Source organism: Haplochromis burtoni, unplaced genomic scaffold (genome assembly GCF_018398535.1).
Source record: "Haplochromis burtoni strain Fernald_Lab_line unplaced genomic scaffold, NCSU_Asbu1 Contig_197, whole genome shotgun sequence".
Classification (NCBI taxonomy): Eukaryota; Metazoa; Chordata; class Actinopteri; order Cichliformes; family Cichlidae; genus Haplochromis; species Haplochromis burtoni.
Window position 1 is genome coordinate 65,070 of NW_024582558.1, and position 18,358 is coordinate 83,427.

At 39.2% G+C, this 18,358-nt stretch overlaps 1 protein-coding gene across 1 annotated transcript in view; it reads left to right on the forward strand.

Annotated features, from left to right (window-relative positions):
- The window catches only part of mgat4c (mgat4 family member C), a gene marked incomplete at its 5' end in the record, with an annotated part of 74,645 nt that extends 61,385 nt beyond the window's left edge, over positions 1 to 13,260 (forward strand). Inside the window, 3 exon segments of the mRNA XM_042226098.1 lie at positions 5,628 to 5,779; positions 7,069 to 7,216; positions 7,890 to 13,260. Coding sequence (XP_042082032.1) covers positions 5,651 to 5,779; positions 7,069 to 7,216; positions 7,890 to 9,046 — 1,434 coding nt within the window. The 3' untranslated portion in view covers positions 9,047 to 13,260.
- Between the last annotated feature and the right edge of the window lie 5,098 nt (positions 13,261 to 18,358).

The following is an 18,358-nucleotide window of genomic DNA, read 5'->3' on the forward strand; positions in this document are numbered from 1 at the left end:
GGTGTTACGCTTCAACCAAGCTACGTGTCCTCCAAGGTGCAGTGGTATCGCCACAGTGGAAGTGACTTTGAAAAAACAACCTCCGGAAGATGGGATGTGAAATTACTGTGGAGCTCAACTCATGTTTGTGTCACTGCCACTCTGCACCGTCCTATACCTTGTTTCATTTACTCCGGCCGAGCTCTTCGTTTTCCTTTCACAGCACTTGACAAAAAGAAAGTGGTATCGTTGGCATGCAGGACTGCTGCCACTCTGCACCAATTAAGCCACTGCAAATGGAGCAAGACATGAAAGCCTTTTGTTTTTGTTGTTTTTTCTCTAGTTTTTTTCTTTCTGTTTTTTTTTTTGCCATCATATCGAAAGCTTGGCATTAGAGCTGCACATCAGGCTGGACCACACAATTGCCTTCTTCGCGCGGGGCAGCTGCTTGGTTTCCATTTGCAGTTGGCCTCTGTCAGATTTCACCATTAGAGGATGTGGAGGATGGGGGACAATTTCTGAATAAGTCATGTCGTATGCACTGCCACAGAAACGTGGAGGACGTTGAGGATGAATGCAGAGATTGCTTGTCAAGGTAGTTTAAGTCTAGATACATGAAAAAAGGGATATCGCTTACGAAACATGTAAAAGCTCGCTTTAAAATTCTCGCCCTTCATGATATTGTTTCAACTAATAGAAGTGTTGCATAATGAATCTGTTATTTGTTATGTGTTTTTTTTATCTCTTTATTGTGGTAAATTTTACAACTTTTACTTAGACTGTGGATTATTATTATTATTATTATTATTATTATTATTATTATTATTATTATTATTAATATTAATATTAATATTATTATCCTCATTGAATAAATAAACCAGTTCCAGCCTATAAGCCTTTAATATTACTCTCCATTAACTTCAGTGTATCGATGCTCCCATTCAGTCAAGATTCACTATATGCTCTCGATTGTTGAACATAAATTTTTCATCTTCATTTTGTGACCGGTTCACATTGGAGGTCTTCTCATAATTTTCCAAGCCCCTTTGTTTACCATTTTTTCTTCCTCTGGTGATCATCTTTCTGCACAACAACATAAGCTTCATAAGCTCGCTGTGACGTCAAAGATTGATGGGCGAAAGATTTCCAGCTGAGAGCCATTTCCAACCCCTAAGGCTCTGGTGTGATACAACCAGGTGATAGTTTCCTTGGAGGATTTTTGAAGGGGCATATTTTCTATCTTATCTCATCCAGGAGCAACCGAAGCATCGATCTTAAAGGATTTTTGCAGACTGCTTGTTATAGAATACAAAGCAAAGTATGCTGAACAAAAATTACAAGGCTTGAGAAGTTTTGATCACGCTGAGCATTTAGTGGCCTAATGCCTAAATCAAATTTGGGAGGTCTTTACGGCCAGAGTGCTTGGCTTTTGTGACAGTTTTGTTGCCACCGAGCCCTTTATGCCTGTGTAACAGGATTTAACTTCTTATTGAGAGCACGGTTTTCAAAAGGCGTTTGGGACAGGCAGTTGATGCGACTTCAGTGCACAACGCACTGCTAGGCAAAAGCAAGCAGAGGGGCGGTATTGTGGTTTATTTGGTCCAGTTCACACACAGCGCATAATGGATATTTAACAGCCCCAGCTTGCTGGAAGTATACTGTGTCCCAAAATGGTGCTGAGGACATCCGAGGGGCTGTGTGACTGCCAGGATGACACACCCATTAAAATACACTTAGTGCATTTCACTGCTGCAGTTCCACTCTGGATTCATGCCACAAGAATAAACACAACAAGCCGCACATCTCACCCACTTGTTATTGGAAGCTATCGGTGAATTCATACAGCATGCCAGCGTATACCTGGTCTATGTTCTAGCGTATTCTCAGAGTAAGGAGGTGACACTGTTTTAGATGTTCTGCTGTGTAAAATAAAATAAAATAAAATAAAGAAGTGAAATCTAGGGTAGCAGAAGTGAGCATGTTTCCCAGCTGTGCCTGTGGCAGGAGGAGGATCTCATCCTCTTCCTGCTCTGAGACCATACTGAATTATTGAAATAAGAGGCGCCTTTCTTTGTCTTGTAACTTGATGACAGACACTCAAGTCTCCATCCAGAGGCATAAACTCCTCCCCAACATTGGAATAGAAAGTTGTCTAATTGTAGCGTTCACACGGGATTGTCCAAAGAATTTAATTTGATTTAATTGTATGCAAAACGTCCCAACACAGCTTATGTTTGTGCAGATATCGAAAGATCTGCTGCTGATATCTCATTAAGGAGGTTCTAAGAAGCAAAGAGAGTTACCTGAGCTGTGCCGTCAGGAGGACTCTTGTACTTGTAGCCATCAGCTGAGATTTCTCCAGAGTCGGCCTAATGATTCTTCTCATCATCGTGCTCCACTCAGCTTCCTCACACAATATGCAAGCTGTTTTGCATCAACCATAGTTCTGCACGGTTATACAAGATGCATTTCAGACAGCTAGCATATTCCTTTCAGATATTATCTGTACTGCAGTAGTTCATGAAGCGTTCATGAAGATTGCAATTCCTCTTTTTGCAGATAAAATATTAACTCAGGTGTTCAGACTGCATATATTAGAGAAATATCTAGCAAAATGTTTCTTATGTGATAAAAGATATCGCCCCCTACAACTCAGACTGAACTGATTACAGTTCATTCAATAATATCTCAAGATGTGGTCTAACTAGAAGGATGGTGTGCTGCTGCAGCTCAAACAGCACAGTTTGTTAATCTGTAATGACGTCATAACCTAGCAGTTCACAACAAATGCAGATGTGTTCATCAACATCAGTGTTTTATATATAAACTTATATATAAAAAATAAGGAAATTTGTGTTTGATGAGTTATTTCTTTGTTATAACGATGCTTTTTTTGGCATCTTATACCATTTTCCTATACTATTCTATTCCTATACTATTTCCTATACTATCCCACACTTGTGAGGAGAATGTATTTGTGGGTTGAGCAGCAGACTTGAGTATGTGGGTTGCCCCCATTAAAACCTTGCCAAATCTTCTATGTCAATGCCAGCCAGCCTATTCTGTGACCAGCACAACCACATTGGCTGACTTGCGATAAATGCTGGTTGAAAAATGGGATGCCATCCTACAGCAATGTGTGACCGAGCTGGTGAGCAGCATGAGGAGGAGGTGCCAGGCTGTTTTGACTGTGTATGGTTCTTCCACATGCTTCTGAGGTCCCCGTTATTTAAGTTAGTAAAACCTCAATCAGTCCAATAAATAACACCAAACAAGAGGCAATAGTAAAATGAGCTGGTTGGCACTGACAGATAAGGTTTGGAAAGTTTTACATACTAAATATATATTATATATATATATATATATATATATTATATATATATATATATATATATATATATTATATATGTGTGTGTATATATATACACACACAGTTATGGCTGAACCACAGTGAGGTGAAAATTGCAGAGAACAGGCCGAACAGATATGTTAAATTTAGTTTTCAAGTGTGCAAAAAGAGGTATTGACTAGTCAAAACCCCAGTGAAGCTGACTCTTGGTGTGGGTGATTGATTTGTACGTGGTCATTGAACTGAGCTTAGAGGTAGTTTGTATTCTATTAGACATCTCGTGGGCTTTGCAACAAGGGAACAAAAGGGAATGCTGATGCCTAATTGCTGGCAAACAAAAGGACAGACACCACTTGCATCATGTCTGTGGACTGTTACTTCTGCTGCCGCTGTTTATAGGCTTTTTCTCCCTCAGTAGGTTTCACTTGTACATGTGCTTTGAGAGCTTTCTGTTCCCGTTGTGACTGAAGCTAGTGTGTATGGCTCTGTTCTAGCTGAAAGCTGTGTTTGATGTAGCTTTTATTTGTTGAATTGTCCATGTACCAACATTACACAAACTGTGTTCTGTATTTCTTGTACTATTAACGTCGGCAATAGAGAAATGCCACAATTCATACAACAAAACTGATTTGTTGAACGGAGAAATTGTGTGCGGAACAAACAACACATAAGTATAACTTAAGCTTCTTAAAAGTCATATTTAGATATATATTACATTTGATTGCACAGGTCTATAAATGGTGCTATATTGTGCTTCTCCTCTTCCTTCATCATCCCACTGTTGTCCTTGCACTGTTAGTAATAGTAGTTAAAATAGTAGTTAAAAGCAGACATTGAGAATGGCTTACAGGATTCAATAAAGATTGTGAATGTGAGTGCTTGCTTGGCAACCAAGGTCACCATTTCCTAGTCCATCATAGTACTAAAATAAAACCTAAAATGTCTTTATATAAAATTATAAGTTTTTGACCCGAAGCCTGAGATTTCGTAGATAACTAGCAGTTATAATAAGTAATTGTAACAAGACAGACTGATAGATAGATGTATCTATAGCTTTTAAAGGATGAAGAAACTGTTTTGTGCATCACCATTAAAAATGATTCAGTTCCTGACGCGTCACTCTGGGAACCCATTGGTTAATCTGTTAACTCAGCAGATTTTGGGGGCTTTTGGGCCAGTGTATCCAATCCAGATTTGTTTTTTAAGTTCACTAGTTAATGTTTAGGAACGTATGATGCTATACGCATGTGCTGCTTTAAGGGTGGCTGTAGCTCAGGAGACAGAGCAGGTCATCCACTAATTGGAAGGTTGGTGGTTTGATCCCTGGCTGCTCCACTCTGCACGCAATTTGAACCCCAAGTTGCTCTCTGATGTGTGATTGTTAGATAGAAAGCACTTAGGTGTAGAAAAAAATTGCTTTAGGTGAATTTGGGAAGGTTGTATAAAGTGCTTTGAGTGCTATAGACGAACCAATCCATTTACTGCATGCAACCAAAGCTGCCTTAAATCTGATTGGTTAATTGAACAAAACCAACAATGATGTCCTTTGGATAAAAACCAGTAGTAGTACCAGTAACGCAGAACAGAAAATGCAGTGACAGTTCTAAAATGTTTTGACTTTTTGCCCTTTTTACAGATTCAGTACTTTTGAATTTTGCACTGACTTTACCTACGATGGGAAGGAAAAACATGTCATTGTAGTTAATAGATTATTGAAAGTACTTATTTTTTTGCAGCTTTAGAAAATACCTATGTACTGACTAGCTATGAAAAACCTTTCACCCATTTTGCTCTCTCTTCTTTTGCCCTTTGTGTCTTTTAATTTCTTTCTTTTATCGACCAGAAATCAGAAATAAAGAGACATGATTGAAAATTGAATTTTCCTCTCCTCTTGAGTGATGGTGGCCTGTAATCTACAAACATTATTCCACTATGAAGGAGTTTGCTAGCTGATGAGAGCAGGCAGAAGCATTGTTTTCTTTGACCAAGAAAGCACTGAAATGTGTGCTGTCAGAAATGGCATGAGCCTTCATCACTGAAGACCTAAAAATAGATTAAAGGGGAACGGGAACTGAACAAATTTACTGCTCAGTGTATATTAATGTATTTGTGTACACTAAAAAAAACATTACCCATTACACTTGTGGGGGATAATAATACATGAAAGATGGTCTTATGTTGCTAAAATGTCACAACAGTCTGCTAAAGGCAAATTATCTGCAGAATCGTGGCTGATGAAATTCAAAGCATACACTTCTGTCTTGTGTGATGTGTTTTTGCTCATGTTTATTTCGTGCAGATCTCAGCAATACTGTGTAGAGCATGAGGCTGATGTGGAAATCCCTGGACAAGATGAGATGTCTGAGGAAACGCTCCACTATTCCCTTCCTCGGCTTCCTCATCACCTTTCTCCTATTCCTGAACCTTTACATTGAAGATGGCTACGTGCTGGTTAGTCAATTGTTCTACGTATGCGCATTTGCAGAAGTGTTTTTACAGAGCATTAGACACTTTATGTTTGTATTTCTTCTGGATGTCTTCTTGATGCACACTTGACCACATTTCCAGACGTGCTTCCTGTTTGATGTGCAGTTGCTCTTTTGTAAGAGAGACATATTTAAATGTTAATGAGGTGGACACATTGAGATCATCTTTATGATTTATCATTTATTCATGATGCCAGCAACTCTTGTTGATCTCAGTATATTATCAGTGTTTGTTCTTTAAAATATTAAGGTGGTTTGGCGGCTTTTTCTCCTCACTGCCTGCAGGGGTTTAAACAAACCTTCTGAAATGGAGGTTTAGTTGTGTCATGTCAATAGATTTGATATCAATATAAAGAAAGAAATGTGTTTTCCGAGGCAACACTTGAGAAAGTAGTGTTTTAAGCTACTTAGCTAAATTTGAATACTTGAAAAAATGTATATAATATGAAGTTTCACAACACAGGGGTATGTCTGCTGAGGATGAACTGCACAAAATAGTCAAATGGTCCTGGTCAAACACAGATTTGGGGTGTGTGAGGGGCTTCACTGTCAACTGCAATGTTTTTCATCAGTTTAAGGCTGTTTCAGTGGTTTTGTATGTTTAGAAGCCTTGTAAAGTTTTACCCAGTACTGAAATGATCAGCAGTATCCTAATATACACAAACCCTAATACACATGCTATACATAGCTAGTTTTCTCAGCTATCCATCAACCTGGCTCTTCACAAAATGTATCTAGTTCTTCTTCTTCTGATTAGGAAAATAGGAAAATTGTTCTTTTAATTTTTGCACATAAAGAAGCTCAATTACAGGATAAAAGTACTGCTAGCTACTAAGCTATACACTTTAAAAACACCTTGAAGCAACTCTTGTTGTGATTTGGCGCTGTTGCGATTGTACATAAAATTGACTTGAACTGAATTTAAACCGAATACTCTGAAAATCAATAGATGTTAATGCATGTCATAGAGCTTCAATAATGATGGGAAATGGTTTCAGTCTTAAACTTTACAGGCTTTCCATGTTTTTTGCGGAAATGTTTAAATATGTATAATGTGCCAAGACACAAATTTTTTACTTTTCATTTACTTGTCAAAAGAAACATCTGATGTCCACCTTATTTGATGCTGAGATGTGAAATACTTTATTTATTTGATAATTGGGAACTTTAATAATTTGCATAATTCGATTTTTTTTCCAGATTTTTTTGTGTGCATCAGTTCATAATGTGTTTTTTTTTAATGTTTTGCTCCAGGAAGGGGATAAAAGGCAGCTTAGGGAAACATCAGTCCACCCTTCAAGCTCAGAACGATACGTCCACACCTTCAGAGACCTGAGTAATTTCTCTGGATCCATCAATGTCACATATCGCTATCTCGCTGGTACCCCACTGAACCGCAAGAGTAAGTTTACTGTTTCTTTTTAATAGAAATTTACATTGAGTCTTTCATGGGCCGGGGCAAATTACAGTGAATTACATTTGCAAGAAAAGGATGCAAAATTAAATTTAAAATCTGTGACATTGGGATTTAATGCATAGCAATAAACAGAAACTGCTCCACAGGGGCTTCTTTACCTCAACATTAAATTCTTCTTTAGTGCTTTGTGCTTTATTCACAAAGCTTTTATGTCTATTTTCCCTCATAGACAATAACTGTGTGCTGTTAAATAAGTGAGCACTGAGCACAATTGTTTATTCAGCAAAAATATTTAGAAAATGCTTTAGAAAAATACAAATGCATTTAAAAATTTGTATTACGTTTATTTTCTCAAATAATACTGGTGGACTTTGACATAGTTTGAATTCAAAGTGACTTTCAACTACACTGGAACTTTGGTCATGTGATAAGGACTGATTGTAAATAAAGATCAGCTGATGACCATTTGAAGGCTCAGGAAGCAACTACTAAGCAGACCTTGAAATAAATTTACTTAAACTCTAATTTCACGTTTACAATTTTAGGAGTATATTTTCTCAGACAGCGTTGAAACATATGCAGTTCATCTGAAACCTGTCCTTTAAAGATGTTTTTGGAAATAGTGATCAAAGTTGACATTCATATTTTTTATTCACAGAGTATCTCACCATCGGGCTCTCATCTGTCAAAAGAAAAAGAGGAAACTACCTCCTGGAAACGATCAAATCCATATTTGATCAGTCCAGTTACGAGGAACTGAAAGAGATTGTGGTTGTCGTCCATCTGGCGGACTTCGACCTGGTCTGGTGTGAGAACCTGGTGCAGGAAATCACCAGGAAGTTTGCACACCACATCATAGCTGGACGTCTCTTAGTAATCCAAGCTCCAGAGGAGTACTATCCGTCTCTGGACGGATTGAAAAGGAACTACAACGACCCAGAGGACAGGGTCCGTTTCCGCTCCAAGCAGAACGTGGACTACGCTTTCCTGCTCAACTTCTGCACAAACCTCTCCGACTTCTACATGATGTTAGAGGACGATGTGCGCTGCTCCAGGAACTTCCTGACGGCACTGAAGAAGGTGATCACCTCCAGAGAAGGTTCCTACTGGGTGATGTTGGAATTCTCCAAGCTGGGCTACATCGGGAAGCTGTATCACTCCAGAGACCTGCCGCGCTTGGCTCATTTCCTGCTCATGTTCTACCAGGAAATGCCCTGCGACTGGCTCCTCATCCACTTCAGAGGCCTGCTTGCACAGAAGGACGTGATCCGCTTCAAGCCTTCGCTGTTCCAGCACATGGGCTACTACTCCTCTTATAAGGGTGCCGAGAACAAGCTGAAGGACGATGACTTTGAGGAAGACTCCATAGACATTCCCGACAACCCCCCCGCCAGCCTTTACACAAACATCAATGTCTTTGAAAACTATGACGCCACCAAGGCTTACAGCACAGTGGACGAATACTTTTGGGGAAAACCTCCCTCCACTGGAGATTTCTTTATTGTAGTCTTTAACAAATCTACCAAAATCAGTAAAATTAAGATTGTTACTGGGTCTGATGACCGGCAGAATGACATTCTTCATCACGGAGCTCTGGAAGTAGGAGAGAAATTAGTTGGGACTAAAAAAGGCAAACAGTGTTCCTCTTATATCACATTAGGAGAGTTTAAAAATGGCAACATTGAGGTCCATGACGTAGACCACAAAATAGCCTTTGACATTGAGTGTGTACGCATTGTGGTCACAGGCAGCCAGAAAGAATGGCTCATTATCAGAAGTATAAGTTTATGGACTACGCAACCCCCCAGCCAATGATGACTATACAGAGACTTTTAATATGTCATAAAGGCAAAGGTTTTTATTATTATTTAGTAATGTATGTATTTCCAGATTTATTTATTCATTTTATATGTATTTATTGATACTCGTTTTGATTGCCAAATCAATCTATAGTTTTTTACCTGCAAGTTGTACTCTTAGTGGAGCATCTTCACAGTCATTCTCAAGGACTGTTCAGCTGACCTCAAAGTGTTCATTAACACATGTTGAAGTGTTACAGGAGTTTATCCATTTCAGCTTTTGATAGCGATCCTTAATACACGGCTGGGTGATAATTCACTGTTATTGTTTAGCAGCTTTAAGTAATATCATGTCACAATGTTCTGATTGTTGGGTTTTTGTTTAGCTTTGTTTTGACTATTCTCCTGCCCAAAGGAAAATATGGTTTACAATTTCAGTATTTTGTTTCTGTAACAAAATTCCATGAAAAGACTAAAACATACTATTTTGTACTCTCTATCTCCAGTGTGATATACAGCATGTTGTTTCTCAGTGTCGTTAAGCTCAGTTATCCAAAATATCATTTTACCCTGTTTCTGCTCTTACATGGTTGCCAAAGCACTAAATACAAAATAATGTATCCTTTGCTTACAGCGCCCAGCAGTAACAGCAGTGGAGTTTTTGGAAAGTTTTGAGAGATCGAGCAGAGTTTTTGTGTTGGCTTTTTTTTTCATGGGATTTGTTGACAATAACAAAGTTGTGGGGAAATTCAGTTGAAAGTGTAGTCATTAAGAGTTTTTCTTCATACATTCACACATTTAATATGCTCAAAATGATAACTGTGAAAGACGAGCACCGCATTGAACACCGTCAAGGTCATAAATGCATGATTATGCGTCCATTTGGTGTACAGTATCATTCATATTTAATAACTGTCAAATTTTAGAAACTGTTGAGCTGATACTACGCTCAGTCATCACACCCACTCACCCATTAGTAATTCAAATAACTATATATTATTTAGGAATGTTTTTGAAAGCTTTTCAGGAAGGCACTTCATGTAAATGATGAACACAAATTTTATTTGTAGGACAGTGTACTACTGATTTGCTGCAGTTTTTTGTTTCGGAGTATTATGAAGTACTAATTTATAATTGAAGGACTTATTATTAAGTGTAACATGGTATTCTTTAAACAACCACCTTATTGAAAATCCTGTAGGGTTTTTTTGTTGTTTGTTTCTTTGTTTTTGTTTTTTTTTATCATGACGGACAATGAACTGGCAAAAGTGTAGCCCTTGGATTTCTCTCTGAGGATGTCCCCTCTTGACCCTTAATCATTTTCCAGCTCGAAATCTCATCAGGAAGTGTCAGAGGTCATTGTTGCCTTGAATATTCATCAAGTAACACCAGATTTCTCTGCTTTAAATATTCTTTCCTGTTTAATCGTCTTCTTAGTTACGGGTAAGGCAGATGTGTGACTGAGTTGAGCTCTTTTTCAAACACTGTATATCCTGTCAGCGCTGCTGACGGGAGAGCACTGTTTGTGTTCGCCCATCTTCTCCAAGAGCTGAGATTAGATTGCACAGTGAGAAATGGGCCAGGTCTGCTCATACGACTCTTTCTTTTTTTTTCCTTTCTTTTTTAACAACACAGTTTTCCTCCTAGTAAATTGGTCTGTGTTTGCCTCACTCTCTACACCAGCAAAACAACATCTTCCCTGGAGCTATAAGATCTCAATTCGTTCTTTCCCCAGTGCTGGGCTCTCACTCCTTCACTGTTTCTGCTCTTACATGGTTGCTTCTCCGTGATCTTTGATCTCTGTTCATACAGTTTCTTTTGGGGGAACTTGCTTGAGTTTCCCCTGAAGATGCTTTTGGGCTCATTGCTCAATATTGTTAAACAGCTAACCTTCTAAGAATTAAGCAGACACATGGCATGTTAACTTATCATTGCCATGATACCCAAAGCAGTTCAGTACCATGCTTTAAAAGTAACCTTGTTGTGTGATCAGAATCTGCTATATGTCACATTAGTTTCTAAATTGAAGTGGTGGCAAGAAATGTTTACATTGTACCGATGTTCTTTAGGAACATGCAGCGCACGCAGGTCATCATTAAGCATGCTGGAACAGTTTTGTACAGCTTTGTTCCGCTTGTGTGATAGCCACCTGTTTCGTGTTTTCCCTCAAGGTCTTGTTCAGTGTTACAGATCGAGACCTTTCACAGATTGGCTTGTACTGCAATCTTGAAATTCTCCCTGAGCAAATCCCCCATGTACTATCTGAAATGAAATTAGAATGCCCACCACCTTACAATACGGCTTATTGTTTTTCCTCAACATTTCCCTGGGAAAACCACTATTCATTTTAGTAAATGATTCCAGGACCTGCATGGATCAGCTCCTTGGAGGGGATGTTGTTTGAATGGATGATGCTTGGAAGCACAATTTACATTGTGCTGTGCGTGTGTGTGTGGCATTCTTCGTGACACACATTGCGGTGCCAATTCAACCCAGTGTTACCTGCTTATTACCTGCCTATGAGCTATAAACACATGATGTTACCACAGGGCAGTTAGCTGTTGCACAAGTGGTAATGGATAGCTTTAATAAGCCTCATCTCCAAGCAGTGCAACCATGTTGTGAAGGTGATATTTGTGGAGGAGAAATTGCTGTCTGGTCTTTATATGAAATAAGATGTCAGCTAAAAGTAGCCGCACACTGCAGAATTATGGACAGATTTACATCTTGAGGATCAACAAAGCCTGAATAAATTCCTCAAAAGAATATCAGCAAACTGCTGTGCAGAGCATTCTTTGCTATTGGCAATATGTTTGGAAACCTCAGTTCATACTATGGCCTTGGGTGAACCGCGTGAAAAGGATCCATTATACATTTGTCTTAATACTTAAAGGGCCCTTTAATTTTCTTAAGGTTACAATTGTCTAAAATCAAAGAGTAACTGCATCAAACCTCACCGGACCTGTGAGGGAAAAAGCAGAACTTTATGATTCACCTGCAGGAAACTAACTATCTAAGTTGTTCAGTTATATTGGCTTTGAAGGTCTAGTCCCCAAAGCTCTGAGCAAATGATGACTGTGTGAACGTGATGTGTGGGAGTTATATGAAACGTGAGCTGTCTTCCAGTGGAGCATGTACAAAGTGCATGAACAAAAGCATTTTCAGTGGATAAAACAACTCCTTTTGTATGTAAGGATCTATGAATTATTGTTCAGCTTCTGCTAATGAAATTGTTCTGAGTCTGTACGTAGAAGCCTACCATTCACCAGGTTTAGAGTTGACATGCTGTATATTGTTAAGTGGAGCGGGTGTGTTAAGATGTTGTTTCTGTGTCTGTTTTACTTTCCATCGTTCTCTAATTGGTACTGTATTGTAAGATGACATATATTTTTTTATACATATCATTTCAAATGTTGTATTGTAAATGCTGTATTTAAAAATAAGTTAGATTAAACAAATGAATGCTTACTTTGTTGTGCACTGACTTCTAAGACACACCAGTAAGCTCAATGGATCACAACATACTGAATATATGTCTGCAGTGTGTCGGGGCTTGAATCGTTGCTTTGAAAGCCCAGCGGATAACTAAACAGCATTTACATGACTCTAAATCAAGAACTAGTTTTGCTTCAGTGTGAAGAACGACATTAAAAAAAAGATCATACTCTTACAACATACATTTTCACTAAAACTAATAATTGACATTTGAAGTTTCTTTAAATTTGCAGCAAGAGCAAGCCTGCTTTACTCAGATGCAGTTGTAGCTTAAAGCAGAAAACATACATTATTCATTTCAATATTCATAAGCTTTCTGCTCTTTTTACTGCATACTTAATGAAAGTGTACAGATGATCCCAGAGAAATTGGGGGTGGTGTGTGAGGGGGTACTGTAACGTGTAAAGCTTTGTGCTCTTGGCCCATTGGTCAACACGAGTCACATATTTTCTGAAAATGCACTGTCAGGCAAAAATGCATTCTGAAGCAAACAGTGTTGTTAAAGTGGGACTTTATACAGTCTAACATGCTGTATAAGTTTTATGGCCGGTGTAAATGGATACATAAGCCTCTGTACGGTAAGTGTCTGTTTAACATGTGCCCAGTGCATTAAAAACAACACCATCTTTTATATATATATATAAATACAGGCATTTTACAATTTACAGTGTTATCAGCAGTGTTATCTCCACTTAGTAGATATACACTTAAACAATCTATTTAAACCCAACTCTTAGAACATTTTTGTTTTGTAGAACGTTGTACAACAAAATGTACAAATTATGACAAAAAATAAAACTAATTAAATAAAGAAAAACTCCACTCCATGTTTGATTATATGAATGGGTGCATGAGGCATATTGTATAGGGTGCCTTAAGTGCTCAAGTACCGTAGAAATCCCCATATAAGAACCAGCCCATTTACCATTTACTATGGGAAAATAAACAGGTTTTCCAACAACTATAAGATTAATTGCCAAGAAGCACTGTTACAACAACAATGCAAGAAATGATCAACCCAACATAAATTCCTTTACTTTTTCTAAGTTCATATGAAGAGCCAAGATAATATTGTTCAATGATAGCAGGAATAATAATGAGACCACAGAAGGTGGGCTGAAAACATTTTACACATTCCTAGGCCATAAAATGATACATCAGCACAATCTGCTGGTTCTACTTTTTTATTTTATTTTTTATTTAGAAACTAAACGTTTATGTATGTTTATACACATGCATACGTACAATAAAAAAAATCAAGTTCAAAGTCCATTTCCCTTCACTTCAAACAGAGTTTAATTCATCAAATGAAGACAATTAGTGATCATCACTTGAACAAAATATGGAGGTGGCTGTCATGAACATTTATTATCTCATATGTATGTTTTTTTATGTATGTGTTGTTGGTTTTGGGGGGGGTTAACCAGAAATTAGTAATTTCAGAATTCAAGAGATCACATAATCAGAAGTGTCTCGGTAGCTGTAACCTAAATAAAGCTGAACTCCTGGAGAAAAAGCCACACAGGCATGTAAAGAACATGCAAACTGTACACAGAAGGAGGCTATCCTGGATCAAACTCTCTTGCTGTGAGGCAGCAGCAGCACTAACAGCTGAGCCACCATGCTGCTGTCAAGTTTAAAAACAACACGTTTAAAAAAGTGTTCTTGGGGGATTTTCACTTTTCTGCAAGAATTCGATGAAACACGAGTGACAAGGTTATTTCCCAGCAGTGCGTGAGTGAATGAACATTTTATAAAGTTTTACAAAACCAAAATGAACAATGTCACTCTTATCTATAAAACCTTTCACTGAATCAGTGAGAGTCCATGAAGTTGGGAGATACAGGGACTGCTTTTAAAATATGGAGAAGCATAACATATTAATTAGAAGGAGTGGAATAATTCTCACTGACAACTGGAGTTTATTTAATCAGGAACGTCAAACAATGCTAAAGATTTAGATTTCAAATTTGGATGCAAACTAACTTTTTTTTTTTTATAGAGAAATGGTACAGAATCAATAAATTCAATCACAAATGTTAGGAGTTTCATGACATGTTTAATAAAGGAGTTGGGACTTGATAGCACTGGCTCTGTTTCAGAGCCTCTGAGTGTTTTGTCACAGTCGTCTCTGTCTCGCTCCACATGCTGCCCTTCAAAGTCATCCAGAACCAAATGAAAGGTAAGCATACATGACGACCCGGCGCCCGAGAAACCACGGCTAATACACACCATGAAGGAGCCAGGGAGGCAAGTAAAAAACCAATATCCCACATAACAAGACCTGCGCTGTGCACAGTGGGAGACATCGGCCAATCAATGCTGTGGTTGCCATGGTGCTGCCAGCACGAACCTGCACAGGAGGAAAAACCCCACATGATATCAAACTGATATGGATTGTGTGGATTTCCTCATTTGCCTCTTGATCTGTCCTGCACTCTCTGGGAATTCAACATTGTAGATGGATTTTAATTCCACCTCACATGTCTATTAAGAAGCTGCAGCAATGTGTTCAGCAAATCAAAAGAACAATGGGCGAGGCTTGTTTGTTATTTTGGCTGCTTCTTCTCTTAAGGTGCAGATGCAATATGCTGTCATGCACACAGTAGTGCAGCATCAAAGCTTGTATATAGCTTTTGATTGGGTCCATTTTGTGCCTTGTGTTTTATGGAGCTCTTACAGCACAGACCCACGAGCCAGGTGCACTGGCTGGCTGAGGTTGGGCCAAGCTGGGGAAATGGTGGAGGAGAGATAAAAGACATATTGAGGAAGCTGAAAAGAAGTGTAATGAACAGGCAAATGGGCAAGTACGGGGGATTTGAAAGCATTGAATTTGAAGCAAAGCTTAAGGTAGAGAAACACAAAGCAGGCCCAGATGATGAATGACTCGTAATAACCTGGCTAGCAACCTGTGATTGTGTGCCTTTCAGTGATGGAGGAGTCCCCGAGCATTTTGGTGCTATCGTGTTGATGAGAAGCCAGTTACAATAGATGCTGAGATGCCTGAGCCAGCCTGTGCTGCTGGTTGTGGAATCAGAGTGCATTCCTAACAGCCAAAACTATGATGAAAACGGCTGAGGGTAAACAAAAAAAAAAAACATATGACGCATTTGATCATCTTTTGTTTTCAGATGGTGGAAAAGCGAAGCAATGAGAAGTAGAATCTACTTGTGCTGACTGGGGGCTTCAGCTTTCATCAGCAACTGTATGTAAACAGCAGTATACTGGTATTCTTAACATGAGAAGTACGATTGATTGACGGCATGAATAGAAGGAGTGGTGGAATGCATTTATCTTGCATGTAAAGTTTCAGTGTACTCATTGTTTCTATGCTATAATACTTTGCACTATATTTTTGGATGCAAATATTTCACTTTCTGACCTCTGTGCAGATTATTCAGACCTAAATTTGCTGCTCTTACACTGACGTTTGTATCCCAGTATCAGGTGGGTCTCCCACTTTGGATATGACAGGGTAGCATTAGCAATTTATAGCCATGAGACTGTGTTGTTTATGTTGTTTTGAATAAAAATTTCCCAAGTATCTTTCTCTGTCACACCAACCCTCTGCATATCCTCCCTCAATACATCTATGACTCTTCTCTGTGATCTTCCTATTTTCCTTCTGCCCAGCATCTCTATATTCAATACCCTTTGTCCAATATATCTACCATCCCTCCTCTGCACATGTCCAAACCATCTCACCCTTGCCTCTCTAGCTTTGTCTCCAAACAGCTCAACCCTAGCTCTCCCTCTGATGTACTCATTTCTAATCTTGTCTATTCTGGTCACTCATGGTGAAAATCTTACCATCTTCAGCGCTGCCTCCTATCTTTTTGTCACCAAACTTAGATCATAGCAGGTCTAGCTCCACTATTATCTTGTAAAACTTCCCTCTCACTCTTGCTTCTGTCCTTCTGTCACAAATGCCCTCTGACACTCGTCCTCACCCAGTCCACCCTGCCTGCACTCTCTTCTTTCACCTCTCTCTAGTTGGTTTGGGTGGTTGACCCCAGGTATTTAAACATATCTACCTTCATGACCTCTGCTCCTTGCATCTCCACTGTTAGTCTCATTCGCATACATGTATTCTGTCTTGCTTTGTTTCCTCTTATCTGCAGAGCATACCTCCACCTCTCCAGGTTCTCTCTCACCTTCTTTCTACTCTCAGTGCAAATCCCAAAGTCGGCTCCAAACCTCAGTACACAGAGACTCCTGCCTGAGTCTCATTCTTTAATACTGTTAATATACAGTTTCATCACGTGAGTTCTTTATGCAGTTCTCTGGAGGAGAGGAGTAGCTCTAGTTTTGTTGTTGTTTTTGATTTTTAAAGACTCGTTTATTTCTGCTGTGTATTTCACATGTCATCATGAGAGTCTGGAGTGGTTGATTTGCTTTTAGAGCAAACTTCAAGTGACCAGTTGAGGAATTGGCTGTCACACATGGGGAAAAAAAAAAAAAAAGTAACGGCATATAACTGTGTAGGTCATGAGTTTAATTACATGGGCTAAGCCACAATCTCACTGCATAGATTATCCATTGCAAGGGCAGGCAACCTCAAGAAAATTCTTTTCATTTGCCGTCATGATGTTGAACATTAACCACGAACCCGCCCAGCAGAACACTGCGTGCTTCCCTTTAACAACTCCCATGGCATTTACAGGGTCTTCTTGAGGAGTGGAGATAAAAGGGACTGTGCTGCAGGCGCTGCTGGAGCCAGCTTCTGCCTCAAAGTGTATAGTCCCTACGGCGAATGAGAGTTTAATCGCTCCCAATTGCTTTGCTTCACAAAGGTGTGACCCCCCCGCACCCCTCCCGTCCCCCCTCTCCTGTTCCCACCACCACCCTCCCATCTGTCTCTCATTGTTGCCAGCGAGTAAATCTTGCCGCAGGGAGATGTGCTGCTACTTTTCCTCAGTCTCGTCTTCCCTAAAACCTTCACTTTCAGTTTTGTAATGCTTTCATCCAACTGGGAACAGGGAAAGGAGTAATCAAAACAATTACCTAAGTCCCATTTCGTTTCATATGAGACTTGTCTTTTTTCATGTGAATTGTCTGCCAGGATGAAACAGGTTGTGTCTTGGGGACTTTTTGTGGAACATCACACAGGCAGCAGCTGTCACAACACAAGAACAGCTTCAGTGGCATGCTGGTTTTACCAGCAGGTTTATCACTTGGCTCTTTCGACAAACAATTACCAAAAACAAAATGAAAAAGAAGAAGTGCAAAAAAAATTCACTTTAGTTATCAGAAGACCTTCATGGTAGAACTTATAGCACTGTGTAGAAAACAGACAACGACAGTGCGCGTTTCACTATTATTACCTCTGGGGATTGTTATCTATTTTCTCAAATGATACAAAAAAAAGCTTCCTCAGTGACAAGCTTACCTCATAGTGTGCCTCATGATTAGCCAAACAGATGAGAAAAAGGAAAAAAATAAATAAATTTTAAAAAGCCAGGCAATATTTTGGCAGATCAACAGAGCTTTGACTTTGATGAGACAAAATGAGCTCACCACAAGATATAACATATTTCCTGGCCCTCCCCACTGCTCATATCTATCCACTACAGTAACTCTCACACTCTCAGGCATGTCGTCCGAAATTGTAAAGGCCTTAATTAAAGATTAATGTCAGGGTTTCTTGCATGCGCCGCTTAGATAACACATTTCCCAGGGCGCAAAGCTTAAAATCGCACAGGCTGGACACCAGATTTTTCAGCTTTCAGAACAAAAGCTCTCAGTTCTCTGGCCAACCAGATCTTTTCAGCTGAAGGACAAGCAATAACAGCTCCGCTACTGTCTTTTGCAATGCCACCAGTGTGACTGAGGA